Here is a 9,823-nt window from a genome sequence, read left to right as displayed (position 1 = left end):
GTTTGTTTGTTGTTGTTTCTTCTTTAAACGGTTTATTGGAGAAAGAAAGGGTCGAACTCAATCCCCCCACTCCGCTCTTGCTCCACTCCACGCGACCTCTATCTTTCTGTGCTTCTGATGAAGACCTGTGAATGTCATAACGTGTTATCTAATTATTTAAAACTACAATGGGAGAGCCTTCTCCTCCAGAGTGACCGAATGCTATTTTATATCCTTTCATTGGTGCCAATTTGCAAATAGATTAAATCATAAGCGTTGATGTAGGCCTGAACCCGTACAAACAAACCGGCGGCGGGTGAGCTCCACCCCTACCCCCACCCGGGGGTACTCCCTTATATGGGCTATATAGGCATGCACAAAGGGTGTGTTTTTTTAGCCGCTTTGTATATTATTTTGAGAAGAAGCTACTTTTTTCATCATTATCGATACGGCCATTGCCTTTAACATCGGTCTGAACTAGCAAACTAATTATAAAGCGAGTCTGAAACAGGGTTTGCTCTTGAATAGGGAATCGAATTTTTGGTCAGGTCATAAATAGGGAAAAATCGCCAATTTTGGTCTTAAATAAGAGTAAGGATTTTCGCACACCCCCACTCAAGTATTGGTGCCCAAGCCCTGATACTCCTAAAAAGATAAAAGCAAACAAATTCAATCTTCCGAAGAAGCTGCATGCCTTCAACCAGTGTCTTTCGCAAATTGAAGGAGTGGCAAGCCTGTGAACAAGATTTTACGAAAACGGGGCGCGCGTGGCCTGTAGGATGAAAAGATTTCATGATGCGTGACGAGTGGTAAAAACACAAGTAGTTCGTGACGCATGAAGTCTGTGAAAACATTGTGGTGAATTTATGAATTTATTTATCGGCGTAAAAATAAATAACAAACGTATCACAAAGAGGAGAGATTCAACACGTTTTGAAAACAAGCAAATGTCTTCACCTTGATATTATTTCTGGCTTTTAACGTAACCATTGTAACCATTCTGCTGCAGCTGGCGAACTAGCGCTATTTTTGTGCCGATGTGTTGCGTGACCTACACTTCTATTTCAGACGTACAAACTACTGACGGGCATAATATATTTAATAGTATGCACATAGATCTTTTTATAGTACTTTAGCAAAGTTGCCCGATTATCCGTTTCGTGACTCACTTGGTTAATGAAAGCTAAAACGGCTTATTTAATCTGCAAATTGCTATGACCACCTATTCAGTTTTCGCGTCCTTGCTCTACTTCTTAGCGCTGTCATTCTTCCCTTTTCGTCGATACTCAGTCGCCTCCACGATCGTGACTACGACTTATGGACCTGTCAACGGGTCTGTGATATCACTGTCAACGAACAAGACTGTTATAACCTACCTCGGGATACCTTTTGCCAAAGCGGAACGTTTTGAATACCCGGTTCCGCCAGACGATTGGACTTCAACATTGCAAGCAAACAGGATTGACAAGATTTGTCCTCAGCCGAACCTGCGTCCTAACAAACTCCCTCTCATGAGCGAAGAATGCCTTCTGCTAAGTGTGTACGTCCCTGCTAATGCGAGAAGCAGTTCTGCTCTTCCAGTGATGTTGTGGATTCATGGTGGCGCCTTTATTTTGGGTGATACTTTAGGCTACGACGGCAGCGTGCTGGCAACTGAGGGAAATGTGATTGTCGTCACAGCTGCTTATCGTTTGGGAGTTTTTGGATTCTTGAGCTCGAACAGCGATAATCTCAAAGGAAACTACGGCATGCTGGATCAGATAGAAGCCATGAAATGGGTGAACAAAAACATTGAAAGGTACGTTGTGAGATATTGTCATTGGAGTATACGAAAGGATCAAGCCTGGCAATTGTTAAAAGCGTTGTTTACTATAAAGCCTCCAGCACAATGCATAATTGTAGGGTAAAATATTAATAAGTCCCATGACAACCAAAGCCAGCCATAAATCTTTTTGTTTATGTGAGTTTGTAGGTATTGATCAGAGTTTTTTTAAGGCGGCGACCGATGATGAATTTTGTGGTAAGGAATTTGCTTTCGAGCAATATCATACGAGAACATTCTTTGCTATAAATTTATTTACCTTTCAACACAGGCCGCCCAGACGTTGAATACGATTAATACGTGACATTATACTGTTGGCGATTGCGTTACAATTTTAGCCGTTTATAAGACAACGTATGAGAATGCTTCGAAGATTAGGGTAATTTTCGAAGCATTCTCATACATTGTCTTATAAACGGCTAAAATTGTAATGCGATGGCCAACAGTATAATGTCACGTATTAATCGTATTCAACGTATGGGCAGCCTGTGCTTTCAAAAGTACAAATATTTAAATGGCCGCGCGAAGAGCTTCTGCCAGGTTTTATCTTTTCCACTTTACCCCGAAACATTTGAACGGAAGGAAACATTTTATTGTATAACTAGCAAGCGCCCTACGTTGAAGGGTTTATGCAAATTTCCAGAAATCCCAGATACACACAAACAACTTGACGCACAGGAATCTAAATATGCAATGAGCCATTTAATTTTTTTTCTTATCGCTGATTAATATTCACTTAAGCACTGAGAAGTCGTTTCCTCTTAACGATTATGCACGCACCAGTAGTTCTGCATAGCCCTTAGTTACACGACGTTGCGGACAAGCCAAAGCATCATTTAGTTTTTGTAATGAAGTTCAGCATTATTGTAGTTTGCGGACAGCACTAGTTAGCTTTTGTTCCTTACTAACTTTTTGTTTTGGTCTGTTCACCTAGGCGTCGTGGCTCGTCTTGTTTCCAAGTCACCGACAAAGTGTACATTGCTTGCAAAACCATTTTTGTGACTTTTCTCACGTTTTCTTGCTGAGGAGTCGAGTTAATACGTTGAAAATATACGTTGTTACTGCTTGTATCACGAAGCATGAATTCTAGCCTTATAGACCTTGGTATTGAGGTTGCAACCCCTCCCCCTCCCCACCCCCCCCCCCCCCCTCCAAGACCCAGTGAAGTCAGTGAATAAAGGAAATGCATGACTTCTTATAATACATTGTATTTCCCATGGTTTAGGTTTGGAGGAGATCCTAACAAAGTCACCATATTTGGTGGATCGGCCGGTGGCATGTGCGTTGCCTTGTTAATGTTGTCTCCATTGGCCAGCGGTCTGTTTCAAAACGTCATCATGCAAAGTGGAACAGCTGCAGCTATTTCTTCAGCGATGGAGAGAAATGAGGCCGATGTACGAGCAAGGTAAAAATGTAATCCGTTACAACACATAATGTTGTAAGCCGTTATGTATTTAGGAACACATTTAGGAAATCATATCAAATTGAATCTATCGCTATACTGGGGACGGGACTGTGATCAAAGCGATGACGACGACGGCGGCGACGTCTACGTTGACGACGGTGAAAATGTCAATGACACAAAAGATAATTTAACGATGGTCATCACAATTTTATGCAATGACGGGTTCCTTTGTAATTGTAATTTTTGTGGCATTCTAGGAGTTTTGCCGAAGCAGTGGGATGTGAAATAAATTCACTGAAAGCATGCGTGAAAACGAAATCTACTCAAGCAGTTTTGGATGCACAGTTACAAGTATTTTCAAATCCAATTTTGTTGTCTTTTGGACCAGTTGTGGACGGATATTTCCTACCAGGTATAAAGTGGTCGGTCTTACATGTAGTCATGTAATTATCTTTTCTGACTGCCATACATTCATTGAAACGATTGCTGAAAGCAAGTTTTTATGCAGCTGTGTTTATGATTATCATCTCGTCTCATCTCATCTCATCTCATCTCATCTCATCTCATCTCATCTCATCTCATCTCATCTCATCTTATCTTATCACTTACAATTAACTACTTTCGATTAAACTACTAGCTGATATCCAGACCTCCCCTTTGTCTCTTTGTAAAAATGTCCTCCTCATGTGCGCTTCAAAAGTGCATGGTAAACCATCCGAGTACTTCGTCTCATGTGCGGAACTTCCGTCAAAACGAAATAGAAAGATTGTCAAAATCTTTTTGATAAACTTCACTTTATCGATAATTTGTTTCAAAACCATAGCGAGGAATTAGAAAATTCCACAAACTCAACAGTTTTGCTACTTTTTTCTACCCTGGTGTTTCTTGTTACTATTGTCTTCTATTAACAGATTCTCCTGTTAAACTACTTCGAGCCGGCAAGTTCAGCAGAAGCAACATCATCGTGGGAGTGGCAAAGGAAGATGGCTCAATTTTTATCACTGGTGTTAAAGGTTGGCACTAATATCTTAAAAATGAAATATCTGATCATATACCTTCCTAACACTTCTTAATAGACTTGTTAATCTTTGATTGATACTTTTGCATCCCATTCCAAAAGGTTATTTTTTTAAACCTATGCCCACGTGAATCCACATTTGATAGGTAGTTGGCGAAAAGCCAATTAACGTGTTGCATGATCTATACTGTTAATTGTTACAATGAACTGTAGGCATTACTACTTGAAATATAAACTTTTAAGCCCCGGCCAAACGATCGCAACATTTCAACGCAACATATCCCAACATTGTTGAGCGCAACATGTTGCGCGCGTTTGGCCACCCTTTTGTGATGTGTTGCGACGTGTTGCGACATGTTGGGTATTAAAAATCGAACTAGTGCGCATGCCCAGGTGTAACATTGTTGCACGAGACTGGCCAAACGACTACAAAATCATGCAACATCCACAAATGTTGCATGAAAAATTTGAGCCAACAACACCCAACATGTCGCAACACATCACAACAGGGTGGCCAAACGCGCGTAACATGTTACGCCCAACAATGTTGCGATGTGTTGTGCTGAAATGTTGCGATCGTTTGGCTGAAGCTTGCAAATGCTGGGCCAACAATACTGGGGTATGTTGTGCTGAAATGTTGCAATCGTTTGGCCGGAGCTTGCAAATGCTAGGCCAACAATGCTGCGATATAATGTATTGATATGTTACGATCGCTTGGCCGGGGCTTTACACTTATATACTTTCTCTTTTCAAAAGGTGTCATGAAAGGCGTCAATATTTCCAACGGCATGCCAAGAGCTTTGTTCAAACAGGAGATTAGTAAACGAACTTGGCTTCGAAATCAAGACTCCCAAGTGCTCGAGCTGCTCGTCTATGAGTACACCGACTGGTCGAATGCCACCGATCCCTTTTTACTACGACAACAGTTCATCGACATAAACTCGGATGCAACGTTTAAAGCTCCTGCAATCAAGTCAGCCAAAGCATTCGCAAAGAAACAATCTCCCACTTACTTTTATCAGCTTGAAATAGCACCCAGGGTATACCCTGCCATTCCATTCCCTACACCGCCCTGGTTAGGAGTATATCATAGAGCAGATGTGTTTTACACTTTTGGCGACCCACTTGTAATGGCTGAGAATCTCAAAACTGCCGCTGAAATCCAACTGAGCAAGGATATTATGACGTTGTGGAGTAATTTCGCCAAAACAGGGTAAGTGTTAACAACATTTACAGCATGACATTCAAAAGTGAAGTCATACATGTCCAGAGTGATCTTCCTTTGTGGTGTAATAATAGATGCCAAAGAGTCTTAACTCTCAGACGTAACCCTGGATGTGTGTGTGTGGGGGGAGGCGGGGAGGAGTCTTAATGGCCTTTAGAATACATTTATATAAACATATTTTGATATGATAAATTTAAAACCTTGCACTGGGATGGGGAAGGGGCTGGATTGTGTAATAGCCTTTTACTCTGGAAGGCTGACAAAATCATTTTAATTTGAAAACACATTTTGATGTGGTTGAAGAGTCGGTTCATGCTTTGTGTGGGTATATCGAGTTATGGTGAGCGCGGGAAGTTTGGAGAGCACAAAGGAATCGTGAGAATTGCTCGAGGCGATAGCCGAGAGCAACTCTAGCAGGTTGAAATTTCTTGAGTGCTCTACAAACTTCGTAAGTGCATCCATAACTCGATAAACCCACAGCTAATAGCATGAGTTCTTTTATAACATGGCGACAACAACTTGGGCGCTAAAACATGTTTTATTTGTGATTGACTAAAAAGTTCTCACAATGCACGGTGAAGGAAAACAAAGGTCATTAGGATCCTAACACGCCACAATCAGTTGAGTAACAATTGAACTAAAACGTTTAATCTGTTTTCTAAAATTGTCAATGAAAAGTTCGCTTCTTCGAAATAATCATATTGAAAACGTAGGCAAACAAAGTCAAAATGCTCAAGTTTAAGTAAACATCTTAGCTTGGCAAGAGTCAAAGGCTTGAAGTAGGACTTGGATTGTTCGGAATAATCTTCACATGGCCAAAACTTAAACAAAAGGAACTAGCACTAAATTCGGACGACGGAAATTCTGCAGCTAAATTGAAACTGCACACGTCATGTGATATAAAACTCAAAATACTGGTTTGGTGAGCGAGTTCAAGATCATTTACAAGATATATATAGGTTTTGGGATTTGTAATAACGAAGACTACCACAAGAGAGGTTTATCTTCCCACTCCTTCCTTTTCGTGCGATAACCGGATATGATTTTACAAGTCCATCAGCGGATTACAGAAAATCACAACCACTGAATGTAACTTGCTATTTACTTAATTCAGCTATATGTGCGTGCATCATAATTCATAGCATTAACTGTGAATTAATTAATTAATGATTATTTCTCATATATTAATATTTGGAGCCAGACTTGAAACGTTGCTCAAAACCATCCACCTACTACTTTCCTTCGTTAAAAGCTCCCAACAAAGAAAGTTTATATTAAAACTTCCACCCGCAATGAGGACTGTAAAGCGATATGTCTGTTGTGATGTCACTAAGGACCTCTATTAAAATTACTTTTTGATTAAAATGCTAGAAATCCAAACAAACCGACGCCTGTAGGTGTGACTTGGCCCCAGTACACAGCTGACCGAGAAGGGTACCTAGGACTGAGTCCAAATTTGACAGTAAGATTTAAGATGCGTGCAGACAAGATGGCGTTGTGGAATGAGCTTCTACCAAGTATTGGAGAAACACTCAAACCCACTACATCAAGTCAAATACCGACGACATCAACTAAAACGGAAGGTGGAAAAGGTATTAATTATATAACGTTGAGCTAAAAATCTCAGAAAACTGCGAAATTCGTGGATTAAATTAATAGGAAATGTAAATTAGGTTTTAGCGAATCGTTGTCGAAGCGCGCTGAAGGATTTCCTACTTCAGATCTTCAGTCTGAACGTTTTCTCGCTAGTATTACAATGTATGCCATGAAGACAAGATTCATTATCGTAGTTATACACACAACTTAAGCAGTTGTGATTTAAGACTGAAAAACAATCAGGCTTGAACGGGATTCGAACCCATGACCTCTGCGATACCGGTGCAGTGTTCTACCAACTGAACTGTCTAGCCAACTGGGTGCTGGTCACGTTTTGCATGAGTTCTTAATATACCCGTAGATGGTTTAGATGCAAGTGAATATACGAAAGACCTTATATCTGAACTCCGGAGAAAGATATGAAGACATGATTGAAGACATAATTGAACTTATGCACACAACTTAAGCAGTAAGTTGTGTGTATAACTGCGGTGACCAATCATGTCTTCATATATTTTTCCGCAGTTCAAATATATGGTCTTTCATATATTCACTTGCAATGTATGTCATGTTGCGTAACAGAATTGCAGCCAAATCAAATCTAATTGGTTTAATGTGAATTCAATCATGATAACTGCATGATTACACAGGGCTTAGGAACTTCATAAGAGCTAAATGGAGAAGTAGGTCATAAGCTCTGGACAATGGAGGACTATACGCTTACAGTAGTACAAAATCCAACACTCAAACAAGCCCAATATAACTGATGTTTGTGTCCCTATTCAAGCACTAAATGCTTCTGTGATTTGCTACACGTATAAGAATGTAACAGAAACTTTTATCTACTTTCATTGCAGATACACTCGTGATAATACTTGCAATCTTAACAGGAGTGTTTGCTGCTGTAGCGGTGATTTTGCTGGTTGTGTTGATTGTAACTTGCTGCGAACGACAGCGGCGAAGAAAGGACTTCGAACAGCCGTTGAATATGTAGCTCACTTGTGAAGCAGAATGAATGGTTGGATATTCATCATCATTATCGTCACTTCCACCACCATTATCGTCGTCATCATCATCATCATCATCATTACTACCACAAATTAAACGTCATCATCTTTGTGGTCACTGTGATCATCACCTTCGTCATTATCATCACCATACATATCATCTTTATTATCATTATATTATCAATAAAATCACCCTCCTCATCATGGACATCATCATCATCAGCATTATCACTATCATTATTATCAACTTAATCATAAGATCCCCCTCACGGTGTGATGAAAAGAGCACGGCCGCTAAATTAATCACACTCTTCCAAAGAAGTACGTTACAGGAATGAAGGAAGTGCCACCAAAGAAGCCTTCGTCGCTTATTTTAAAGCGATAATAAATGGACGTTTAATTTCCTTTCTCAATGAACCCGTAATTTCTAAGTGTGACAGAAATATGATCTGTCAATCTATTGTGTTTTAAACGGCCGTAATTTTGTTAACAAGGGTACACTGCTACGCTACTCACTATCTATCACGGAATAGATAGTGAGTAGCGTAGCCAATCAGAGAACGGCATTCGTCAAGCACGGAAACAGATATCTTCGTTTTTCGGGAATATATCGTTTCAGACATCTGACTTAGAACCATTTCAGTCGACAATTATTTTTACCTGTATGACATTTGAAGTTCTTTTTGTTTCCTTGTCACGAAATTAAATTTACTTTCAACAAGTTATTAAATTTGTGTAAACATGTTTACCTGGTGAATTGCAAGCTTTACCCTGATAACGTACATGTACTCACTATGTCAATAAATCACTCACGTCGTCCTAGACGATCAAAAGCGCCAGACCATTCATTCGTACATGGCCTCTGGAACTGCCATTGAACCAAGGACCTTAGCTGCGTCGCTTTTGGAAGAAGATTCAAAATACCCGTGAAGTTGTTGCTATACACCAAATGCAAATATGGCGGACAACACGGTTGGCTCGATACGAGTTACATGCCTCGGTTTAACAATAGCAATAGTTATTGACTCTCCCCTGATGGGGCTTTTAAGTGACAATACAAGTAAGCTAAACTAATTAAGTTAAAAGAAGTGGTTTACAATTCAATAAAAAGGAAAAGAATGCGATAAACATTAAACAATAATCATACAACATACAATTCACCATACAACACATACTAAAATGTAGTGAAATATCATTAAATGATTTTCAAGGATCTCCCAGCCTGAAATGTAGCGAACAAACTTTTCTTACGCGATAATTAATTCCTTACCTTTAATTTCTTAGAAGCGAACAGTATCCCTTCTGGTGGCATTCAGGAACCCCAGGGTGGTTACTCTCAGAAAAAGAGGATTGGGTTATGCGGCCCTCCTCTTTATGACCAAAATCTGTCGGATTTTCCCTACCCTATTTATGACCTGACAAAAAATTCGATACCCTATTTGTGACCTGACCTTTAATCAAATCAGTACCCTGTTTTAGGCATGCCTTGTTAGTTCCCTATTTCAGTTCAATGAGTTTCCTAATTGGCTCAGACCAATGTTAAATTGCCGTAAACATAATTTGTGAAGGGCTTTTGTAGATGTTCATATCGATAATGATGAAAAAGTAGCTTCTTTAGACATACCCAATAGAAGACTAGAGTGCAAAACCCATACCCTATTTGTGACCAAAATATAATGGCAAAAATCGATACCTTTTTACGACTAAGTCGGCTGAAAAACCATACCCTTTGAGGCCGCACACACTTATATAGCCATATAAGGGATACCCC

The 9,823-nt window shown here is 39.9% G+C and overlaps 1 protein-coding gene across 1 annotated transcript; it reads left to right on the top strand.

The window, feature by feature from the left end:
- Window positions 1-935: 935 nt before the first annotated feature.
- Window positions 936-9,265, top strand: LOC110058924 (neuroligin-2-like). The gene is made up of 7 exons (XM_089271974.1): window positions 936-1,777; window positions 3,027-3,206; window positions 3,464-3,618; window positions 4,118-4,219; window positions 4,981-5,437; window positions 6,821-7,041; window positions 7,903-9,265. The coding sequence occupies exons 1-7, from the start codon at window positions 1,194-1,196 to the stop codon at window positions 8,037-8,039; spliced, it is 1,836 nt and encodes a 611-aa protein (XP_089128100.1). The 5' UTR covers window positions 936-1,193; the 3' UTR covers window positions 8,040-9,265.
- The last annotated feature ends 558 nt before the right edge of the window (window positions 9,266-9,823 follow it).

This window comes from Orbicella faveolata, unplaced genomic scaffold (genome assembly GCF_042242905.1).
Source record: "Orbicella faveolata isolate gen_17 unplaced genomic scaffold, um_ofav_v1 contig_34, whole genome shotgun sequence".
Lineage (NCBI taxonomy): Eukaryota > Metazoa > Cnidaria > Anthozoa > Scleractinia > Merulinidae > Orbicella > Orbicella faveolata.
This window is presented reverse-complemented; position numbering and strand designations above follow the sequence as displayed.

Bases quoted from the DNA above. Each gene is read 5' to 3' on its own strand.
- LOC110058924 (XM_089271974.1), top strand. From the start codon at position 1,194: ATGACCACCTATTCAGTTTTCGCGTCCTTGCTCTACTTCTTAGCGCTG. The intron at 1,778-3,026 runs GTACGTTGTGAG...CCCATGGTTTAG, and splicing joins GTGAACAAAAACATTGAAAG to GTTTGGAGGAGATCCTAACA. The intron at 7,042-7,902 runs GTATTAATTATA...CTTTCATTGCAG, and splicing joins TAAAACGGAAGGTGGAAAAG to ATACACTCGTGATAATACTT.